Source organism: Oncorhynchus keta, chromosome 21, assembly GCF_023373465.1.
Source record: "Oncorhynchus keta strain PuntledgeMale-10-30-2019 chromosome 21, Oket_V2, whole genome shotgun sequence".
NCBI lineage: Eukaryota > Metazoa > Chordata > Actinopteri > Salmoniformes > Salmonidae > Oncorhynchus > Oncorhynchus keta.
Genome location: NC_068441.1, coordinates 12,052,190 through 12,077,384, shown reverse-complemented (window position 1 = coordinate 12,077,384; position 25,195 = coordinate 12,052,190). Strand labels below are relative to the sequence as shown.

Here is a 25,195-nt window from a genome sequence, read left to right as displayed (position 1 = left end):
ATCAATGCCCTAATCAGGCAGAGCGGAGCTTACATGGTCCAACCTGGAGCTGACACGAGTCAGCCCCGCCGCCCAGCATCGTGCCCAGCACCGTGCACAGCCAGGCTCCGGTGAGGCTGCAGTAGCCTGGGGGAATGAAAAGCAACGGACCTGCCACTCCAGCCAGGCCTAGAGAGCACCGAGACAGCCCAGTCCATCTGTGGCACACAGTACAGGACAGCATGACTCTTACACTCAGCAGCTCTGACACCCAGCAGGCTACCTCATACTGTACCTCACCGCTACACACTCAGGACCAGGACTAACAAATGCTGCCCATTAGCCACCAACACAAGAGAAAGACACAGTGGCTTGTTTATGTGCACTACCTCTGTTTCTCAGGCAGAGAACGAGGGACCCAGAGACAGCTTAGCCCTGCTTGTTAACCAGTGTGCTGAAACATGCAGTGGCACGAGGGCACAGAAGAGGTGAGGTCAGGGATGCAGTGAGTGGCAGGGTAATTGGCATTCAGGAGTGTTCAGGGCTGGGTGACACTGAAGTGCCCTTCCTGTTCCCCTGCTCTTCTCCACACTGAAGAGGCTCACTCACCCCTTAATTAACACATGAATATTCCATTTAGTCTCCAGTGCAACTGATGAAGAGGATTAGCTGCTACATTGCAGTGTGTGTGTGTGCGTGTGTGTATGTGTGTGTGTGTGTGTGTGTGTGTGAGCGTGCGGGTGTGTGCATGCATACATGTGTGCTAATGCCTGAGAGTGTACTTATGTGTGTGACCTTGAGCGTAGTTGGGTGAACACCCAGGTGTGTCCCAGTTTTAGGGGAATGATCAGAGGGAGAGAGGCAGGTGGGACAGGGCTGCTGGAGTTGCTGCTCTACCTAGATTAATGAGGTTGACTCCCATCCGTTCAGCTGTGGGGGAGACCAGGGGACAGTGAAACAGGCCCCTGCATTAACTGCAGATGATTTCTACTGTCAACCCTTTACTGTATAACATGCATACTTGAATGACTAAAGTGCATGCATACATGCATACAGAACCTGGATGCAATTGTGATTGTTTATGTTCCTCAATTATTCACACACAAATCAGATATTAAACAACTAAACCTGGTAGCCATACCAGTCTTTTGTTTCCAATATAGGTCAAATCCGTCTGGTTTCCACAGGATGGTCAGGATGGAGCTATTGCCATGTGGGACTATTGGGAAATCTGCGAATATAAACGTTATGAGACTGACTCGTGTTGCCAGAGCTCAAAGGCTTAGACTCAGCACTTGTGCTTTTATGTATGTGGTAAAAGCACCAGACTAATAATATCATAATGATACAGTATGTTACAAATTTGTGTCTTTGGAACATTAGGAGTAGGACTGGCGGACGTGTTTCCTTCTGAATGTCAGGCCACAGAGGAGTGTTAAGAGTGTGAGTCTGAGAGGCTGACTGTAAGAGGGTGAGCACAGCTTCTTATAAAATACTCTGCTGGCAGCTTACTGATGCATTATGGGATGAACAGAGTTGACCCACCATGACCTCCCTCATTAGTGATCTAAGAAGGGGGGGGGCACAACACCTGCGGGAGTGCGACACAAGGAGGGTAGAGGATAAACCAGGTGAAATCCATTCCCATGACCCCCTTAAGGAGGGCCAGCACGTGTTGGTATTTTATAGCCATTAGCTGTGCTGTTCGCAGGGTCAGGGTCGATTCCATTTCAACTCCTGTCAACTGAATTGGACATGAAAGGTCTCTACACATGAATAATTCAATTCAGTTCCTGAATAGACTGGAATAGGAATCAACCCCAACCCTATCTGACTATTTTGCTCATCACGTTTAAGGTTTATTCTAGGGAGAGAGGGAATCCTGAGTTTGTTATTAAGTGTAGAAAGGTGACTGACTGGTGTACAGGAGTGGTGACCTATAGGAATGGGAACAACACCCAGTGTCAGACTATATTTAATATAATGACTTAGTTTGACATGGTACCCCTGCCATGAGATGTAAGGTGACACAGTAGACACCATCAACATACCGTAACCCTGTGGATGTGCAGTAACAGGCTGACATGAACACCGATACAAAAGGATGTCAATGCCCCTTCCTCCCCACTGTTCCCCCCCTGCGCCCCCTGACAGACAGTGTGACCTTGTTGTGCTACTGACCTCCCTGTCCAAGCCGGCGGCAACCGTGAAGATGTCTCCCGTCTCGCTGTTGATGGTGAACATATTGGGGATTGGCATGTGGGGGGTCTGGGATAGGATCCGGTACCGCACCATCCCATTGGCTGTGGTGTCGTCATCTGAGTCGTTGGCGGTCACCTGCATCACTAACGTGCCTGCCAACAGGGAGGAGGCAGAGCCAGCAACAGTTACAGAAACACAATGTGAATCACACAGCACAGGAAACACCTCCTCCTGGCAAAGAAAAAGCCATGAACAGTCATACAAACACCAAGAGATGTAACATATGTGTCCCATCATCATACACAAACACATATTTAACATACAGTACACAGTATACACACTTCTAAACGTATTTCAAACCCATTCCCTGCATCTATGTCTTCAGCTAAGGGAAAATTCAAGGGGAAAATAAGCAGACAAAAAAACTCTGTGAAAAAAGCCCCCATTCATCCCATCCCTGTATATACCAGGCTGGCAGGCTGGCAGGCAGGCAGGCAGGGTAAAGTTCCTCCCTACAGAGTCCATTTAGTAATGAGCAGCATGGGCTCTTCTGCCATTTCCACCATCCATTATTTCAGCCTTCAGCAGAACGGCTGCTGCCCTTAATGCTCCGATGCTCTCTCCCTATTTGTCTTGGAATCATGGGTAAAAAACACAGCCATTTAAGGCTGGCGGTGGGGGTGGTGTGTGCCTGTGTACGTGTGTATAGAGGTGGAGGGGATGGGGGGTGAAAGGCCTGTGCCCCCATCTCCCCTAGCAGAATTATTGATTTGTAAGAGCTTGTCAGCCAGGCTCACAAATGTGACCAGGCAATTAGGAGCACTCTGTCCAGGAAAAGGGAGAGATCTCCTCGTTCCTCTCCCCAGCTCAGGGAAAATGTCACTCTCCATCAGGCAGCCATTTAAAGGCTGCTACTGCTACTGCTGCAGCAGGAAATCTAGGGTCTTGTCAGCTTAGGGGGAGAGAGGCAGGAGAACACACATGCTAGGGTTGTTGTACTGTATAAGGAGGCAGAAACAAAGAGAAAGAGACAGGGGGAGAGAGGAAGAGGAAAAGAGAGAAGCATATATAGAGAGATATAGGGATTGATAGACAGAGACAGAGAGGAGTGTAGGTAGAGAGCGAGTGAGAGAAACAGAGACAGAGAGAGAGAGAGAGAGAGAGGGAGAGAGAGATGGGAGGAAAAACAGGGAGGAGTGAGAGACATTAGAGCTGATCTAGGGTCAGTTTAGCTGTATATCAGAAGTAGGGGCATGGATAGTATTAGATAGGATTAGCTAGTGTAGAAACATGTTGAATTTCAGACAGACAGGAGAAGAGACACACAGTGGGTACTCGCAGCTACAGGTGTCTGTTCTGCTGGCTCTCATAATTGGGCAGAGATAGCACCATAATTCCCGTGACAGCCAGAATCAACAGAATAATTGTAGCTGAGAATTCTATTTCAAACTTCATTAAGTGTCAAAGCAAGAGTTGTCACTTTGCCCATGGAGAGAAAACAACGGGGAGAGAGAGAGAGCCATGGAAGGGAGCGAGGAGAAAAACAATGACCCTTATTACAGAGGAGAGCATCAACATTTGATCAAATGTTCAGTCCGATGGGGGAGGAGTAATGTAGAGAATCGTATGTCAACTCTGCCACCTTTAATTTCAATAAGAGGGATTTCTTAATAAGCTTAAAGAGTGCTCTTTGTCTAAAAGTGTGGGCATGCCTGAAAGAGTTAACCTCTGAGCCTGTTTAATTCTTCTTTCATTTGAAAATGAATTCTAAATCCTAATTGCTTTTCCACCAAAACCGCTGGAGCTGAACATTTCACTGGTGGCAGGCAAGGCAGGCATGTTGGCCATTTGGTTACATGGGAAAGAGAGCGGAAAGTTGAGATCCCTGATGGGCTCCATCCACTGACTAAACATGACTGAGCTGGGGGTCAACACCTCCCAGCTAACACATGTGGTTCCTTGGGAGTTGTGGGAACGTACGTTTTAGATTTTCCATTGGTTCTGGGAACGAAGCCATACGCTTCCTGACCAGTAAAACTGAATGTTTTTTTAAACGTTCTGAGAATGGAAGTGAAAATCTCACGGCGTCGGTGTGATTCAAACCGACGATCTTCTGATCTCTAGTCAGTAAATTAGTCCACTGCGTCACCAGAATTGAGCTAGCAAGAAGGCCATATTTGTTTTACTCATTCAAAGCTGTTCAGACACTGAGAACGAAATAACAATCTTACAAAAACGATTTGAACGTCTCTAATGATTTCTTGTGGATTTTATGGAACATTTTCTTAATGTTTCCAAGTTGTGGAAAGGTTGTATGCAGAATAACCATCGGACAAACACGCTCTCAACGAGCTCTAAGAAACATATGGTTCTCAGAACGTTATGTGTTAGCTGGGCTGCCTTCCAATTATAGATGAATTACAGATTATAGTTGCGGTGTGAGGGTAAAATCACTGGGGAAACCAAGCAAGGAAAACAATATATATATTACAACCTGTGTTGTGATAATTGCATTTTTCGCTCTATAACCTGTTAGTTCATTTGCCTTGACACCGTGATACTGTATATAAGCTTAAGGCCGAGACAATAAGAAGGCACAGTGGCAGGATAAATTCAACCACACCTTTGTTTCATCATAAAAGAGAGCAAGAGAGCAACATCTGTCCGGTCAGGTCCACCAAACATTTAGCCTGTAACAAACAGTTATACGACCTACAGCATGGTCAAGTACATTTTTGGACTACTAAACAACTATTGATTTGGAGTCACCGCGAGTTGCAAAGAAAACAGGCTATTCCAGCACTATTTCAACGTCAACATTATCTAATCACATATGCTTAGTCAAAAACATTTATTGAACCTTTATTTAACTAGGCAAGTCAGTTAATTAACATACTCTTATTTACAATGACGGCCTACCCCGGCCGAATCCAGACGACGCTGGGCAAATTGTGCGCCGCCCTACGGGACTCCCAAACACGGCCGGATGTGATCAAGCCTGGATTTGAACCAGGGACTCACTGAGATGCAGTGCCTTAGACCGCTGCGCCACTTGTGAGCCCTAATACAGGGACAACTAAAAGATACCAGAAACAATTTAGTCCAACCAACATAGGGTAAATATGATGTATCTGTCCATGGTACTGATCTCTGTGTGTGTGTGTGTGTGTGTGTGTGTGTGTGTGTGTGTGTGTGTGTGTGTGTGTGTGTGTGTGTGTGGGGTGTGGGGGGGTGTGGGGGGTTATGGTTGGATCAGAATTTCCGTTATAATCATTGGCCAGCACGGAGATTTAAGTAAAACCACAAGTCCAAATCCCTATCTCCATCCATGGCTACTTTAGGAAAGGGACCATTTTAGCTAGCTAGCTAACCACCGGAGGACAACGACACAATGAGATACAACATTTCTGTCAATGATGTTTGCCTTCTAATGTGATATGACTGGTTTGAAGGCAAATCCGCACTGGCTTCCCTTGACACTTTTTTTGGGGGTGCCAGGACCATTCACAGCTGTGTTCTGTTTAGCTCAACGCTGATTGGCTATTATTATTATTATTTTTTTCATCAAGGGAAGCCAAATGCTCCCTGGCTTCCCTTTCATTCAATACTACGGGCGGCAACAATGTCATACTCTTTTTGACCAGACAGCATCAGATAGATGGGCTACACATACAGAGGGCGGGGTGTTGTTCACTTGGTTTGCTTTCTCCGGTGAGATACATTCAGCCTCATATGAATTGAACGACATTTATGATACACAGAGAGATGAAAGATCAATTATTTTGTATGTTTTTTCTTGGTCATTCTTTGGGGGAAGCCTGGCAGCCATACACACCAGTGGAGGATGTGGAGGCAAAGGGGCAGAACAAGAGAGGTTATGGTTGGATCAGAATTTCCGTTATAATCATTGGCCAGCACGGAGATTTAAGTAAAACCACAAGTCCAAATCCCTATCTCCATCCATGGCTACTTTAGGAAAGGGACCATTTTAGCTAGCTAGCTAACCACCGGAGGACAACGACACAATGAGATACAACATTTCTGTCAATGATGTTTGCCTTCTAATGTGATATGACTGGTTTGAAGGCAAATCCGCACTGGCTTCCCTTGACACTTTTTTTGGGGGGTGCCAGGACCATTCACAGCTGTGTTCTGTTTAGCTCAACGCTGATTGGCTATTATTATTATTATTTTTTTTCATCAAGGGAAGCCAAATGCTCCCTGGCTTCCCTTTCATTCAATACTACGGGCGGCAACAATGTCATACTCTTTTTGACCAGACAGCATCAGATAGATGGGCTACACATACAGAGGGCGGGGTGTTGTTCACTTGGTTTGCTTTCTCCGGTGAGATACATTCAGCCTCATATGAATTGAACGACATTTATGATACACAGAGAGATGAAAGATCAATTATTTTGTATGTTTTTTTCTTGGTCATTCTTTGGGGGAAGCCTGGCAGCCATACACACCAGTGGAGGATGTGGAGGCAAAGGGGCAGAACAAGAGAGAGATGGACACAAGTATTATTCATATTTGTATTATTGTCTCATTCGCTTCCCTTTTTTGACCTGCACTTTTTGCACTCAGAGCATAAGAATTTCACGGTCCTTGTGATTACATCTGCGACGCTGTGCATGTGATTAATAAACTCATCTAATCGAATAATCTAATCTAAAGCACAGATGCAGAAAGATAGCATGGCAAGGCATTTCCGGCGATGAAAAGGGAAGGGAGAGAGAAGACAAGGCTGGAAAGGGCACTAAAAGGGGTAGCAAGAGGGAGAGAGATAGTGGTTGGAAGAGGAAAGGACAAGAAAAGGAGGGTAAAGAGGAGGATTAAAAACAGGCATTGAGAGAGGGACAGGTAAAGTAGAGTACAATATTAATATGGGGAGGCAGTAGTGGGTGAGAGACTGTGTGGAAGGACAGGAGGAGAAGTATGAGGCCAAGGAGGAGAGGTGAGAAGGAGAGAGATGTGGCAGTCACTCTGTGTGTGTGTCTAGGGACAGAGTGATAAAGGGGACACAAATCACTGCGGTCACACAAAGTTGGCTCTAATGGCACTACTGGCCCTCCCCGGGCTTTTAACAGACCACACTGCAGCTCCACCCACCACCATACACAATCCTGCCATGCCCGGGAGGGACCAATGAAAACCAGCCGCCAGAAAATTACCTCACACCTCAATGCATGGGCAGTCAGAACAATTTACTGCAATGTCTCTTCACATGTCTTCACAACTTCCCATGCTGAAGGAATTATTAGAGAAGAACAGACTTGAGGGAGAAGAAATCTATTTTATACACTACTTGGACAAAAGTATGTGGACACATCTCATTCCAAAATCATGGGCATTAATATAGAGTTGGTGGCCCTTTGATGCTATAAACAGCCTCCACTCTTCTGGGAAGGCTTTCCAGTAGATGCTGGAATATTGCTGCAGGGACTTGCTTCAATTCAGCCACCAGAGCGTTAGTGAGGTCTGGCACTGATGTTGGGCGATTAGGCCTGGCTCGCCGTCGGCGTCCCAATTCATCCCAAAGGTGTTTGATGAGGTCAGGGCTCTGTGCAGGCCAGTCAAGTTCTTCCACACCGATCTCGATAAACCATTACTGTATGGACCTCGCTTTGTGCACAGGATAATTGTCATGCTGAAACAGGAAAGGGCCTTCCCCAAACTGTTGCCACAAAATTGTTTAGAATGTGAGAGATGTATGCTGAAACATTAAGATTTTCCTTCACTGGAACGAAGGGGCCTAGTCCGAACCATGAAAAACAGCCCCAGACCATTATTCATCCTCCACCAAACTTTACAGTTGGCACTATGCATTGGGGCAGGTAGTGTTTTCCTGGGATCGGCCAAACCCAGATTCATCTGTCGGACCGCGTTATAACTGATTCAGAGTCCAATGGCAGCGAACTTTACACCACTCCAGCCAATGCTTGGCATTGCGCATGGTGATCTTCCTAGGCTTGTGTGCGGCTGCTCGGCCATGGAAACACATTTAATGAAGCTCCCAACGAACAGTTCTTGTGCTGACGTTGCTTCCAGAGTCAGTTTGGAACTCAGTATTGAGCATTACAGATGATTGTTACGCGCTACATGCTTCAGCACTCTGCGGTCCTGTTCTGTGAGCTTGTGCGGCCTAGCACTTTGCGGCTGAGCCGTTGTTTCGCTTAGATGTTTCCACTTCACCAGAACAGCACTTACAGTTGCCCGGGTGTGCTCTAACAGGGCAAAAATTTGACAAATTTACTTATTGGAAAGGTGGCATCCTATGACAGTGCCACGTTGAAAGTCACTGAGCTCTTCAGTACAGCCCATTATACTGCCAATGTTTGTCTATGGACATTGCATGGCTGTTTGCTTGATTTTATACACCCAGAAATGGGTGTGGCTGAAATAGCGGAATCCACTCATTTGAAAGGGTGTCCATATACTTTTGTAAAGTATTCAGACCCGTTCACTTTTCTCACATTTTGTTACGTTACAGCCTTATTCTTACCCCCCTTTTGTTGAATTTTACCCCTTTTCTACCCAATTTCGTGGTATCCAATTGTTGGTAGTTACTATCTTGTCTCATCGCTACAACCCCCGTACGGGCTCGGGAGAGACGAAGGTTGAAAGCCATGCGTCCTCCGAAACACAACCCAACCAAGCCGCACTGCTTCTTAACACAGCGCATCCAACCCGGAAGCCAGCTGCACCAATGTGTCAGCGGAAACAACGTGCACCTGGCAGCCTGTTTAGCGCGCCACAGACAAGGATATCCCTACCGGCCAAACCCTATTCTAAAATAGATGAAATAGTTTCCCCCCCCTCATGAATCTACACAAAATACCCCATTATGACAATGCAAAGACAGATTTTTAGATATTTTTTGGAAAAATACAAATAAATAAAATACTGAAATATCACATTTACATAAGTATTCAGAGCCTTCACTAAGTCATTTGTTGATGCCCCTTTAGCAGCGATGACAGCCTCGAATCTTCTTGGGTATGGCGCTACAAGCTTGGCACACCTGTATTTGGGGAGGTTCTCCCATTGTTCTCTACAGATCCTCTCAAGCTCTGTCAGGTTGGATGGGGAGAGTCGCTGCACAGCTATTTTTAGGTATCTCCAGAGATGTTCAATCGGGTTCAGGTCCGGGCTCTGGCTGGCCTACTCAAGGACATTCAGAGACTTGTCCCAAAGCCACTCCTGTGTTGTCTTGGCTGTGTCCTTAGGGTTGTTGTCCTGTTGGAAGGTGAACCTTCGCCCCAGTCTGAGGTCCTGAGCACTCTGGTGCAGGTTTTCATCAAGGATCTCTCTGTACTTTGCCCCGTTCATCTTTCACTCGATCCTGACTATTCTCCCGGTCCCTGCCGCTGAAAAACATCCCCACAGCATGATGCTGCCACTACCATGCTTCACCGTAGGGATACTGCCAGGTTTCCTCCAGACGTGACGCTTGGCATCCAGGCCAAGCAGTTCAATCTTGGTTTCATCAGACCAGAGAATCTTGTTTCTCATGGTATGAGAGTCCTTTAGGTGCCTTTTGGCAAACTCCAAGCGGGCTGTCATGTGCCTTTTACTGACAGGAGTGTGGCTTACCAAAATCATGTCCAATCATTTGAATTTACCACAGTTGGACTCCAATCAAGTTGTAGAAACATCTCAAGGATGATCAATGGAAACAGGATAAACCTGAGCTCAATGTCAAGTCTCATAGCAAAGGGTCTGAATACTTATATAAATACGGTATTTCTGTTTTTGTTTTTTAATAACTTTGCAAACATTTCTAAAAACTGTTTTCACTTTGTCATTATGGGGTATTGTGTGTATTTTAGAATATGGCTGTAAGGTAACAAAGTGTGGAAAAGGGAAGGGGTCTGAATACTTTCTGTATCTCTGGCTTGCAAACTTGATGAAGTCCGTAAGGAACCACAACATGTTTACGATATTCATACCCGGGTGTGTGTTTGTGAATGTAAGGTAGCAGAGTTTGTAACCAACCAAAGCACTTACTTCTGTCTGAAGGTCCTCCATCTCTGGGTGACCTTTCCTGCTAAATGCCCTCCCCAGCTCTGAGACTCCATCTATTTGGTCTTAAATCCTCTGTAAAGTATCACCCAGGAAAAAGTATTCTCCTGCACACAGCGCAGAACGAGCAGTCAGTCACAAATTCTGGGTCCATTACACTGATTGAAACATCCCTGCGTTCCTCCATCCCTCCATCTCTCCTCACTTGTGTACAGACGTTGGGGTCTAATAAGCACCCCAGGCCAGGAGGCGGTGGGAACTCTTAAATCTTTCTCTGACTGTTAGGAAACTCTTCAGGACAGAACCCCCCAGATGACAGATTGAGTGTGTGGGACTCCGCTGGATTTGTCTTTTGCTCTCATTTCAGAGTGTCTCTCTAAAAGGGCCATGAAAAGGAACTACTTCCCATCGGTCCGCCACAGAGGGAGGAAGCGGGATATAGTATAGGACTACGCTCTGAGGAAGGAGGACCTCGTTATACAATAAAATAGAGAAATCCTTTTACATCCCCGGCTCTATCACGTGAGTGTTTTCTCTGTGATCTCTTGTGCACGAGGAGAGAGTGGTGGTGGTGTGTGTTTGGGGGTTCTTCTTCATCTCCTTTTAAATAAAATACATGGGGTTCACCAATTTGTCAACGAACCTTATCAGTTTACAATAACCATCCAATAACCTGAAGTGTCCAGCAAGCTCCCAGAATACCCTAATGATGACACGTGGATGGACACCACACTGGTCAGACCACATTTGTTCCCTGTCTGAATCACGATAACAATTGGATTAGTTCATTCTGTAATTGCATCAGGACTTGCATGTAAGACCGATCCAATGCAATGACATGCTTGTCTCTGTGTCTCCCGATGGAAGAACGCGGGTGGAGGCGGATGGCGAGCGTGACATTTCAAACCCACGTTCACTGATGGATTGATTTGATACACAATGTCGCATCTGGCGACAGCGATAAGGGCAACTCCCCGCAGGTCTGTCTCTTTGAATGCTTTTACATAGCAGCCAGAGTAGATGGGGGATAAGCCGTAATACTTCAGAGACACATTGATATCAGAGTCTTCTAGATACACTAGAGAGGAACACGTCACACATCTCCCTTTGCTCTGAGCAGCTAGAAGAATGGAACCAAAAAGAGTTACGGGGAGGGGAGGCCCATTCTCATTACCAGTCGAAAGAAAGCAGCTTAAAGTTGAAGTGATACGTTGGATAAACATGGCGCTGAACTTCTTTGTGTCTTAAAATGGCCCAGAAAAGTAAAACCGTCCCACAGAACATACACCAGTGATGAAAAATGGCCCCACTCTCATTTCCTTAAATAGTCAATTAGGCAACCATAGCTAAGTGGCACACTCTCTCATTTAAAATTCATGATTGCATACAATAGAGGGGAATAGATAGACAGAAAAAGGGAGAGGGAAAAGCTCTATGGTCTATGTAAAAGTACTTGTCAGTGTGTTAACTCCATCATACAATAGTGGGACATTGTGTTCACATTCCACTAGTGAGCTATGTGAGACAATTTCAGAATAATTAGCTAATAAGCTGTGCGACCTACGTTTTCTTCTCCAACACAATGGACAGTGTTGTAACCCCAACACACACTTTGTACTCATATGCTAAAAATAACAGGTTTTTATAAGAGAGTACCAGTCAGTCAGATATGTTTGGTTCTTCTCGTTAATTAGCAGAGTTTGTTCTAAAACAGACAACAGATCTACGCTCCACTGAGGAGAGACCATTGTTGCAATGTGTGTGTGTGTGTGTGTGCTCTTTTCCCTCTCTCGCCTGCGTTGTTTCGGAAATCTCCTGAGATTAAACTGTGCAGCAGAACATTGTCTGAACACAAAGTAAACAAACATCGATGTCTGACTGGTAAAAACCAAGTGTTCCTCCAACCATGATACGTTGCTCCCTCTGCCTTCAAAATGACCATGCTTCTGTTCACTAGGTGTTCTCAGATACACTTGAAGAAGCAACACGCTGTATTCAGTCATAGTGAATGTACCTGGTTTAGAGCCTTCAGCCACAGAGCCGTTGTAGACCTGGTTCTGGAACTCTGGCCGGTTGTCATTCATGTCGATGACGTAGATGTACAGGTCTATGGGGCTTTCCACTTTGTTCCCATTCATGTCCACAGCATGGGCCCGCAGCTGCAAACAACACAACGAAACCACACGAGCATTGTGTAAGTCCTGTAAACGCCACAGTAGCTTTGACGATACATAAGGCAGCACTGATCGACATGAAACATCACATAAGGCACAAACATGACAGCGGACAACGCATGCAGGCTGGAATTCATCCTGTAACTGCAAGTATTTCTGCCATTGCAGATCTCTTTCACAAGTATGTTTACTGTAATTGCACACTAGAGAGTCCATGAAAATCCACTATCTCTGACCATTGAATTCCTGCCATGCAACCTTGATTTTGATTGCTGGTTGTGAGAGGTTTGTTAATTGGAAGCTCCACAACTGAAGCAGTAATTCCAGTTTTTTATTTGTCGTGACAGAGAGAGCCTGCTGGAGTGCCTGTGCTGATAATTGCCAATAAGAGAAAGAGAATATAAGGTGTTGTGTCCAAACACAGATACAGCCTGAGGTGTGTGCTGCTCAGCAGACACAGCAAGAGCCCCAGAGAACACCTAGAGACTCTATTCTATTCAACACAACTCATGTGGTGTCTGGCTTTTGTTCTCCTAAGGAAAATGACTGTCCTGGTTGGTTTGTGCAACACCACCACTGATTGGCCACAATGTCTTTTACTGAGATAGGCAGATAAGCCAATCCACAACATTTCCCTGTGAATCACAGTGTGAGAAAAGGAGAGTGAGAGAGATGGAAGGAGCATGCCTCGTGTAATACCAGTAATGAGTCAGAAACACAGAGTGAATCACAAAGAAACAGTGGGGGACCCTAAGAGGAAAGAGTGACAATCAATACGTACACTGCTATGACTTCTTCTCCAACCCGGCTGTAACAACCCCATGTCTGAATATACTCATGTTGACTAAAGATGTCTCACAGCTCCAGACAACATTATGTTGGAGAGAAGCTTTGAAAGGCAAAGAACAGCATCATTGTCTCTCCCAATAGCTCTGTAAAAACATAAAACCATACAAACCTGGACAGAGACCGAGAGCCTGGAGTCTGAGGTTGTCGTTCTCATACACCTTCACAAACACGTGGGCAGTGGACCCTTTAATAACACTAAGTACAACATTGACTAATGGAATCTCTGTAATATTCACAGAAAGAGGCCATGTTCATTCGAGGACTGAATGGTACAGAGGAGCCTCAAGCTACAGCATCGATACCTGCCTTCCTGACAAAATGACTCATCTTGCTTTTGAGTCGCATCCGTATAGTGTGGAAACACACACACACACACACACACACACACACACACACACACACACACACACACACACACACACACACACACACACACACACACACACACACACACACACACACACACACACACACACACACACACACACACACACACACACACACACACACAGGCTGACTTCTGCTCTTAGACACACATACCCACACACACACTCACACTGTATAAACGCATTCAAACCCTGTTGCTTCAGCCACTTAATATTCCCCAGACGATGAGTTTCCATAGGCCAGAGCACAACAAACAAACAGAGAGAAACACAAACAAACAAACAAGCCCAATCTGTTTTCTCAGCTGTGGGCTCTGCATGGTGAGTGGGGAAAGGGGGGGGGGGGGGGGGCTGACAGAGCCAATGGAAATTTGATCTGAGAGCCTGGAGGAGTGTGTGAAGAGTGTGTGAGCAGTGTGTGTGGACTGCTAATGTGTGGTTTTGGTCCTGTCATTAGCATGCTGGAGGGCGGGCCTGAAAAACACAACCACGGGGAGAAAACTCTACCAGAACCACCACAGCAACCACTGATGGGGTCTGTCCAGACACACACACAAACCCGCATGTAGAAACATGTCACATACGCACACACAGCTACCGGGTTGCAAAGCTACTGGTAATTTACCAAAGTTATCAGAATCTTTGGTAATTTAGGTAACCAAAGGCAATCTATGATAACTCTGGTAATTTATAATTGAACAATAAATAAAATAAAAAACATATATAGTATTAATTTTGGATATACGTGTCTACATTGACCATGAGTTTCTAGTGGATAGACCAAATGGTTCAAGAGAAACGAGCCTAATTAATGAAAAAAGTATCTAATCAACTATTGCTTTATTTTTTAAATAACACAACGTTTTCACAACTGCCAACAGTTTGTCTTGGAAAACATTTACAACAAAGACAAATTGACGTAGTCAAATAAATGAAAGTGTGTAAAGACTATGAAGGATATTTCATGCGGTAACCCTCATATTAAACACCAATGGTTTTCACTAAGTTGCTGAATTATATTTAGGATCAAGTTTCACAGCCTTATCAGTATATACACTACAGTTCAAAAGTTTGGGGTCACTTAGAAATGCCCTTGTTTTTGAAAGCAAAACGCATTTTCTGTCCGTTAAAATAACATCAAATTGATCAGAAATACAGTGTAGACAGTGTTAATGTTGTAAATGACTATTGTAGCTGGAAATGGCAGATTTGATATGGAATATCTACATAGGCGTACAGAGGCCCATTATCAGCAACCATCACTCCTGTGTTCCAATGGCACGTTGTGTTAGCTAATCCAAGTTTATCATTTTAAAAGGCTAATTGATCGTTAGAAAACCCTTTTGCAGTTATGTTAGCACAGCTGAAAAATGTTGTCCTGTTTAAAGAAGCAATAAAACTGGCCTTCTTTAGACTAGTTGAGTATCTGGAGCGTCAGCATTTGTGGGTATATATATACATATATCTTATTTGATTTCTTTATATAGTCTCCATGTGTTAATTCTTAGGGCTGCAATCCCATTAACTGGATGATATGACAACAGCCAGTGAAAGTGCAGGGCCACAAATTCAAAACAACAGAAATCTCATAATTAAAATTCCTCAAACATACATGTATCTCATACCGTTTTAAAGGTAATCTTGTTGTTAATCCCACCACAGTGTCCAATTTCAAATAGGCTTTACAGCGAAAGCACCACAAACGATTATGTTAGGTGACCACCAACTCACAGAAAAACCCAGCCATTTTTCCAGCCAAAGAGAGAAGTCACAAAAAGCACAAATAGAGATAACATTAATCACTAACCTTAGATGATCTTCATCAGATGACACTTATAGGACTTCATGTTACACAATACATGTATGTTATGTTTGATAATATTTATATTAAAAAATCAGAGTTTACATTGGCGTGTTACGTTCACTAGTTCCAGAAACATCCAGTGCTTTTGCATAGCCACATCAATTCAACAGAAATACTCATTATAAATGTAGATGAAAATACAAGTTATACACATGGAATTATAGATATACCTCTCCTTAATGCAACCGCGGTGTCAGATTTCAAAATAACTTTACGGAAAAAGTAAACCATGCAATAATAAAGTAAATAAAAACAAAGTCAACAGAAATCAGAAATCACATTATAAATATTCCCTTACCTTTGATGATCTTCATCAGAATGCACTGCCAGGAATCCTAGTTCCACAATAAATGCTTGATTTGTTCGATAATGTCCATTATTTATGTCCAAGAAGCTACTTTTGTTAGCGCGTTTAGTACAGAAATCCAAACTCTCGTGCAGGTCCATCAGAACGTCGGATGAAAACTTCAAAAAGTTATATTACAGATCGAAGAAACTTGTCAAACTAAGTATAGCATCAATCTTTAGGATGTTGTTATCATAAATCTTCAATAAAGTTCCAACTGGAGAATTCCTTTGTCTGTGGAGAAGCCATGGAACGCAGGTCGCTATAATCATGTGAATTGCGCATGACCAGCCCTTGGCTCTCTGCCAGACACCTGGCTCATTCAGCTCCCATTCAGCTTCACAACACAGTAGAAGCCTCATTCAAGTTTCTAAAAACTGTTGACATCTAGTTGAAGACCTAGGAAGTTCAAGTTCATCCATATCCCACTGTGAATTCAATAGGGGCTGGGTTGAAAATCGACCAACCTCAGATTTCTCACTTCCTGTTTGGATTTCTTCCCAGGTTTTTGCCTGCCATATGAGTTCTGTTATACTCACAGACATCATTCAAACAGTTTTAGAAGCTTCGGCGTGTTTTATATCCAATACTAATAATATGCATATATTAGCACCTGGGACTGAGGAGCAGGCCGTTTACTCTGGTCACCTTTCATCCAAGCTACTCAATACTGCCCCTGCAGCCATAAGTATTTTTAAGGCCACACAGATGGCCAGAGAAAACTACAGACACCTTTTATAATCTGAAGTACCCCAAAAGGCCACCATATTTCTTTTACTTCTAAGTTACCAACATTCTGGTAGTTTACTGGTAAACTTCGAAAGTTTCCAGCAATATATCCTTCATCACGCACACACACACACACACACACACGCACGCACAGACATCTCCAGGCTGGCTCCCAGCTGCTCTCTCCCTACAGCTGTCTGTGGAGAAAAACTCAACTTCACCCACACGCTAACCTCAGAGTTCATCTTCATCTGGTGGAAGTCTGTCAAAAACACCAGTTATGTCTTTCTTATTGAAGAACAGACCAGTAAATATAAAGTTATCTTCGTCAACCATGAGCAGTAAAACCCAAGAGCAGAGAAGGTTCTCAACAGGTAACTCATCAAGTGAGAGTCTAGTGCTAATTGACTTAACACTGACTGTGAGTGAAGATGCTCTCACTTTCTTAACTAGTAGGTGACTAAAACAAGGAACTTCTCATGCTCTAATACCAGGCTCCGACACCAGGCTCTACCACCAATATCTAACACCAGGATCTAACACCAGGCTCCACTCAGTGTCTAACACCAGGTGCTAACACCAGGTGCTAACACCAGGCGCTAACACCAGGCGCTAACACCAGGCTCCTCTCAGGCCCTAATACCAGGCTCTAACACCAAGCTCCTCTCAGACTTTAACATGCAGGCTCCTTTCAGGCCCTAATACCAGGCTCTAACATTAGGCTCCTCTCAGACTTTAACATCAGGCTCCTTTCAGGCTCTAACACCAGGCTCTAACATTAGGCTCCTCTCAGACTTTAACACCAGGCTCCTCTCAGGCCCTAATACCAGGCTCTAACATTAGGCTCCTCTCAGACTTTAACATGCAGGCTCCTTTCAGGCTCTAACACCAGGCTCTAACATTAGGCTCCTCTCAGACTTTAACATCAGGCTCCTTTCAAGCGCCAACACCAGGCTCCAATATCAGGTTCTAACACCAGGCTCCTCTCAGGCTCTAACACCAGGCTCTAATATTAGGCTCCTCTCAGGCTCTAACACCAGGCTCTAAGATTAGGCTCCTCTCAGGCTTAAAACCAGGCTCCTCTCAGACTTTATCAGGCTCCTCTCAGGCTCCAACACCAGTCCTCAACACCAGGCTCCTCTCAGGCTTTAACACTAGGCTCTAACACCAGGCTCCTCTCAGGTTCTAACAACAGTCTCTAACACCAGGCTCCTCTCAGGATGTAACACCAGGCTCTAACATTAGGCTCCTCTCAGGCTTTAACACATCAGGTTCTAACACCAGGCTCCTCTCAGGTTCTAACACCAGGCTCTAACACCAGGCTTTAACACCAGGCTCTAACATTAGGCTCCTCTCAGACTTTAACATCAGGGTCCTTTCAGGCTCTAACACCATAATCTAACACCATATTCTAACACCAGGCTCCTCTCAGGCTTTAACACCAGGCTCTAACATTAGGCTCCTCTCAGGTTCTAACACCAGGCTCCTCTCAGGATCTAACACCAGGCTCCTCTCAGGCTCTAACACCAGGCTCTAACATTAGGCTCCTCTCAGACTTTAACATCAGGGTCCAACACCAGAATCTAACACCATATTCTAACACCAGGCTCCTCTCAGGCTTTAACACCAGGCTCTAACACCAGGCTCCTCTCAGGTTCTAACACCAGGCTCCTCTCAGGATCTAACGCCAGGCTCCTCTCAGGCTCTAACATTAGGCTCCTCTCAGGCTTTAACATCAGGCTCCTCTCAGGCTCAAACACCAGGTTCTAACACCAGGCTCCTCTCAGGCGCTAACACCAGGCTTTAACACCAGGCTCTAAGGCCTGTGCTAACATTAGGCTCCTCTCAGACTTTAACATCAGGGTCCTTTCAGGATCTAACACCATGTTCTAACACCAGGCTCCTCTCAGGCTCTAACACGAGGCTCCTCTCAGGCTCTAACATTAGGCTCCTCTCAGACTTTAACATCAGGGTCCTTTCAGGCTCTAACACCAGAATCGAACACCAGATTCTAACACCAGGCTCCTCTCAGGCTTTAACATTAGGCTCTAACATTAGGCTCCTCTCAGGTTCTAACACCAGGCTCCTCTCAGGATCTAACGCCAGGCTCCTCTCAGGTTCTAACACCAGGCTCTAACATTAGGCTCCTCTCAGACTTTAACATCAGGGTCCTTTCAGGCTCTAACACCATATTCTAACACCAGGCTCCTCTCAGGCTTTAACACCAGGCTCTAACATTATGCGCCTCTCAGGTTCTAACGCCAGGCTCCTCTCAGGCTCTAACATTAGGCTCCTCTCAGGCTTTAACATCAGGCTCCTCTCAGGCTCAAACACCAGGTTCTAACACCAGGCTCCTCTCAGGTTCTAACACCAGGCTCCTCTCAGGCGCTAACACCAGGCTTTAACACCAGGCTCTAACATTAGGCTCCTCTCAGACTTTAACATCAGGGTCCTTTCAGGCTCTAACACCAGGTTCTAACACCAGGCTCTTCTCAGGTTCTAACACCATGTTCTAACACCAGGCTCCTCTCAGGCTCTAAAACCAGGCTCCTCTCAGGCTCTAACATTAGGCTCCTCTCAGACTTTAACATCAGGGTCCTTTCAGGCTCTAACACCAGATTCTAACACCAGGCTCCTCAGGCTTTAACACCAGGCTCTAACATTAGGCTCCTCTCAGGATCTAACACCAGGCTCCTCTCAGGATCTAACGCCAGGCTCCTCTCAGGCTCTAACACCAGGCTCTAACATTAGACTCCTCTCAGACTTTAACATCAGGGTCCTTTCAGGCTCTAACACCAGGATCTAACACCAGGCTCCTCTCAGGCTTTAACACCAGGCTCTAACATTAGACTCCTCTCAGGTTCTAACACCAGGCTCTAACATTAGGCTCCTCTCATGCTTTAACACCAGGCTCCTCTCAGTCTCTAACACCAGGTTCTAACACCAGGCTCCTCTCAGGTGCTAACACCAGGCTCTAACATTACGCTCCCCTCTGGCTTTAACACCAGGCTCCTCTCAGGCTCTAACACCAGGTTCTAACGCCAGGTTCTAACAACAGGTTCCTCTCAGGCTTTAACACCAGGCTCCTCTCAGGGTCTAACACCAGGCTCTAACATTAGGCCCCTCTCAAGTTCTAACACCAGGATCTAACACCAGGGTCCTCTCACACTTTAACACCAGGCTCTAACATTAGGCTCCTCTCAGGCTCCAACACCAGGCTCCAACACCAGGGTCTAACACCAGGTTCTAACACCAGGTTCTAACACCAGGCTCCTCAGGTTCTAACACCAGGCTCCTCAGGTTCTAACACCAGGCTCCTCTCAGGTTCTAACACCAGGCTCTAACACCAGGCTCTAACACCAGGCTCCTCTCATGCTCTAACACCAGACTCTAACATTAGGCTCCTCTCAGACTTTAACATCAGGCTACTCTCATGCTCTAACACCAGGTTCTAACACCAGGCTCCTCTCAGGTTCTAACACCAGGCTCTAACATTAGGCTCCTCTCAGTCTCCAACACCAGGCTCCAACACCAGGGTCTAACACCAGGTTCTAACACCATGTTCTAACACCAGGCTCCTCAGGTTCTAACACCAGGCTCCTCAGGTTCTAACACCAGGCTCCTCTCAGGTTCTAACACCAGGCTCTAACACCAGGCTCTAACACCAGGCTCCTCTCATGCTCTAACACCAGGCTCTAACATTAGGCTCCTCTCAGACTTTAACATCAGGCTACTCTCATGCTCTAACACCAGGTTCTAACACCAGGCTCCTCTCAGGTTCTAACACCAGGCTCCTCAGGTTCTAACACCAGGCTCCTCTCAGGTTCTAACACCAGGCTCTAACACCAGGCTCTAACACCAGGCTCTAACACCAGGCTCCTCTCATGCTCTAACACCAGGCTCTAACATTAGGCTCCTCTCAGACTTTAACATCAGGCTACTCTCATGCTCTAACACCAGGTTCTAACACCAGGCTACTCTCATGCTTTAACACCTGGTTCTAACACCAGGCTACTCTCATGCTTTAACACCTGGCTCCTCTCAGGTTTTAACAACAGGCTCTAACACCAGGCTCCTCTCAGGATGTAACACCAGAATTATCTTAGGTTCTAACACCAGGATCTAACACCAAGCTCCTCTCAGGCACTAACGCCAGGCTCCTCTCAAGTGGTAACACCAGGCACCGAACACCAGGCTCTAACACCAGGCTCTAACACCAGGCTCTAACACCAGGCTCCTCTCAAGCTCAGGGTTGTTTATAGTTGTTTACAGTTGCCAGTCCAGTCCACTAGAACTTAACAAGAACCCAAGGACCTGTATGACTTATTGATCCCTCCCATGCCAAGAGGTGTAGCAGCAGGTGTACTAACATCCACCAGCCTCATAAAGAGACCAGACACCACGGGGCCAGCCTGGCCAGGTTAGACCCCCACCTCCAACAGACGATAGACTCTGGAATAGTGATTGATACTGTAGAAGTAATGACAGACAGGACCTCATCTGGAACTAAGTGGACCAATAGGAACCCTGAGAGATGAGTGAGTCAGGCCAAGGGGAGATGAGAGAGCTGCAAAAAGCAGGGAGGGCCTTGGACTTACTGACTGACAGGATCTTAGAGTTGGCTGCTAATCTGTTATGGAGAACTGCGTGTTTTAAGTGTTTGTAATAAAGCTAAATCTGTCTTTAGGATTAACAAAAGAAAATTATGAGCTGGTTTACTAAGGTAACACATACTTGATATTGTGTTATATACAGTGCCTTGCGAAAGTATTCGGCCCCCTTGAACTTTGCGACCTTTTGCCACATTTCATGCTTCAAACATAAAGATATAAAACTGTATTTTTTTGTGAAGAATCAACAACAAGTGGGACACAATCATGAAGTGGAACGACATTTATTGGATATTTCAAACTTTTTTAACAAATCAAAAACTGAAAAATTGGGCGTGCAAAATTATTCAGCCCCTTTACTTTCAGTGCAGCAAACTCTCTCCAGAAGTTCAGTGAGGATCTCTGAATGATCCAATGTTGACCTAAATGACTAATGATGATAAATACAATCCACCTGTGTGTAATCAAGTCTCCGTATAAATGCACCTGCACTGTGATAGTCTCAGAGGTCCGTTAAAAGCGCAGAGAGCATCATGAAGAACAAGGAACACACCAAGCAGGTCCGAGATACTGTTGTGAAGAAGTTTAAAGCCGGATTTGGATACAAAAAGATTTCCCAAGCTTTAAACATCCCAAGGAGCACTGTGCAAGCGATAATATTGAAATGGAAGGAGTATCAGACCACTGCAAATCTACCAAGACCTGGCCGTCCCTCTAAACTTTCAGCTCATACAGGGAGAAGACTGATCAGAGATGCAGCCAAGAGGCCCATGATCACTCTGGATGAACTGCAGAGATCTACAGCTGAGGTGGGAGACTCTATCCATAGGACAACAATCAGTCGTATATTGCACAAATCTGGCCTTTATGGAAGAGTGGCAAGAAGAAAGCCATTTCTTAAAGATATCCATAAAAAGTGTTGTTTAAAGTTTGCCACAAGCCACCTGGGAGACACACCAAACATGTGGAAGAAGGTGCTCTGGTCAGATGAAACCAAAATTGAACTTTTTGGCAACAATGCAAAACGTTATGTTTGGTGTAAAAGCAACACAGCTCATCACCCTGAACACGCCATCCCCACTGTCAAACATGGTGGTGGCAGCATCATGGTTTGGGCCTGCTTTTCTTCAGCAGGGACAGGGAAGATGGTTAAAATTGATGGGAAGATGGATGGAGCCAAATACAGGACCATTCTGGAAGAAAACCTGATGGAGTCTGCAAAAGACCTGAGACTGGGACGGAGATTTGTCTTCCAACAAGACAATGATCCAAAACATAAAGCAAAATCTACAATGGAATGGTTCAAAAATAAACATATCCAGGTGTTAGAATGGCCAAGTCAAAGTCCAGACCTGAATCCAATCGAGAATCTGTGGAAAGAACTGAAAACTGCTGTTCACAAATGCTCTCCATCCAACCTCACTGAGCTCGAGCTGTTTTGCAAGGAGGAATGGGAAAAAAATTCAGTCTCTCGATGTGCAAAACTGATAGAGACATACCCCAAGCGACTTACAGCTGTTATCGCAGCAAAAGGTGGCGCTACAAAGTATTAACTTAAGGGGGCTGAATAATTTTGCACGCCCAATTTTTCAGTTTTTGATTTGTTAAAAAAGTTTGAAATATCCAATAAATGTCGTTCCACTTCATGATTGTGTCCCACTTGTTGTTGATTCTTCACAAAAAAATAGTTTTATATCTTTATGTTTGAAGCCTGAAATGTGGCAAAGGGTCGCAAAGTTCAAGGGGGCCGAATACTTTCGCAAGGCACTGTAGGGTGGCAGGTAGCCTAGTGGTTAGAGTGTTGGGCCAGTAACCGAAAGGTTGCTAGATGTAATCACCGAGTTGACAAGATAGAAATCTGTCGTTCTGCCCCTGAACAAGGCAGCTAACCCACTGTTCCCCGGTAGGCTGTCATTGTAAATAAAAATGTTGTTCTTAACTGACTTGCCTAGTAAAATAAATAAATAAGCCCATATGGACTGGGAACCAACAAAAATGTAAATCAAATCATGTAATATAATCGTGTTTACAGTAGGGCTATCAGAACGTGAAGTGTTTTTTGATGTGGTAGTGGACATTGTTATGAGATGTTGTGAGCATGTCTGAAGTGTGCAGTAAGAGTTCACGGGGTACATGTTCCAGTCTGATGGGGGTAAACAGGCAACTGTAGACAATGTGTGTGATCCCCAAACAGAACACCCAGAACACCGCCTGTTCATTAGCAGTGGAAGACGAACACACTCCGTTTCCAAGCCGTCTCTCTCTCTCTGCTGAAAAACCTCAATCTAGCCTAATTGACAGCTTGAGTGGCTGCAGAAATCTGTGCTCTGTCAAGGCCATCTTTCTTTCATTTCGCACAGAAAGGAAAGTCGGGGCCAAAACCAGACCGTGTTGGTAAAGGGCAGTACTCGGAATCTGAGACAGCAGTACTCGTGATTCCCAGTCTTTTGCTGAGAATACACACTACACGACTTCTAAAACAGCTCACATTACGCGGTTTCCTTGCCAGCACGCAAACTGTGAGCTGCTTCATTAGTGTTTACATTATTATGTGTCGAAACATCAAAAAAGAGACAGAGGCGCAGAATATGGACTTAATATGAAATAATAATGATAACATGAAATGATCTTTTTGGTTTCTGTCATGGTAGGAGTCCTGGTAGGATGCGGATGTAATATTGGTGGTGTTTGTTTTGCATGGCCCGGTGCCCCAGGTGTGTGGCGATTTCAATTAAGGACCAATGGAATGGTCTAAAATATTCAAAGAGGAACTCGCCAATTGAAAAGGCAGCTGCGTTCTCTCCACAGCACCACCAATATGTCTTCCATCACCTCGGTCCACACGGTGCGTGTTGTTGTCGCTTTCCTCTTCGCCATCATTGTTTTGGTCTAACGTGCTGAACCCTCATTGGCCATTGGCAGCAGTCCTTGCTCAATCGCGTGGTAGCACTGCTCATAATACAAGATGCATGACCAAAATATCAAAATATTGGACATGTCAGATATCCGACAGGAGTCTGGAGAACGGAACAGCCATCATCGGTGCGTCCTTGACCCTCTCAAACTACACGAGTCCCGACGTACTGATCCTAGCCCAAGTTCATAGAACATTTGTTGGAACATTTGTTTTGCAGTGGCAAAAACGTGGCGAATTCGTGGCAAAATTGTGTAATGTTTGCCTGCCATTACTGTGTCACTGTGAATTACGGCAGCCACCCTGCACAGACAGACGGACGGACAGACAGATGAGTGGAGGGACAGTAACAAGCAATGTAACTCACATGGTAGGAGGCCCTCTCCTCTCTGTCCAGGGGTCTGGTGACAAACATCTTGCCGTGCACAGGGTCAATGTTGTACACGTCAATGGGAGGCTGGTCCGCCCCTGCTCCAGTGATGCTGTAGCGGATCCCCTTCTCCAGGTCCTGGTCCGAGCGGATCTGGCAGAGGGAGATATAAACACTATGCATTAAACGTTGTATGAGACAAGCACGGCTCAGAAAGGGTACAGGGCGATATTTGTGGTCCTTTGTAGCTCAGTCGGTAGAGCCTTTTACTTGTAATGCCAGGGTAGTGGGATCGATTCCCGGGACAACCCATACGTAGAATGTTTCCACACGACTGTAAGTCACATTGGATAAAAGCATCTGCAGCACGACATAGAATATCACCCTGTGTTGTTTTGACTTATCTGACAGTTTAGATTGAATGAGAGCCTCAAGGTTCCAAGGTTGGTCATGAAGATTCAAGTGAGTCACAATCTAAAACTGTCAAGAGCACTTGACAGGGAATATGATGAAATGTATGATACTAAAGAAGATGTACGGTGAGGCATGCATCTGCTCTGATCAGCCTAACACTTCGTTACAAAGAAGCCCTTTGAGGACTGAACTCAAAGGAAGAGTTGGTAAATGTGCAAGTTAGAGCTAACGTGCAAAAGAGAAATCTGTCTGCTTGTGATAATTGGTTCTGAGAGGTGTAGCGCAGGTGAGATGGCATATTGAAGATTAGATTTCATCTACTTTTAAGTG

General features: G+C 45.2%; 1 protein-coding gene across 2 annotated transcripts in view; it reads right to left on the bottom strand.

The window, feature by feature from the left end:
• The window catches only part of LOC118399846 (cadherin-4-like), a 244,939-nt gene that overhangs the window by 30,787 nt on the left and 188,957 nt on the right, over positions 1–25,195 (bottom strand). For both annotated transcript variants that reach the window (XM_052473342.1, XM_052473341.1), the window contains 3 exons: positions 24,449–24,604; positions 12,224–12,368; positions 2,161–2,333 (listed from right to left, as the gene is read on the bottom strand). In XM_052473342.1, coding sequence (XP_052329302.1) covers positions 2,161–2,333; positions 12,224–12,368; positions 24,449–24,604 — 474 coding nt within the window. The remainder of the gene's footprint in view (positions 1–2,160; positions 2,334–12,223; positions 12,369–24,448; positions 24,605–25,195) is intronic.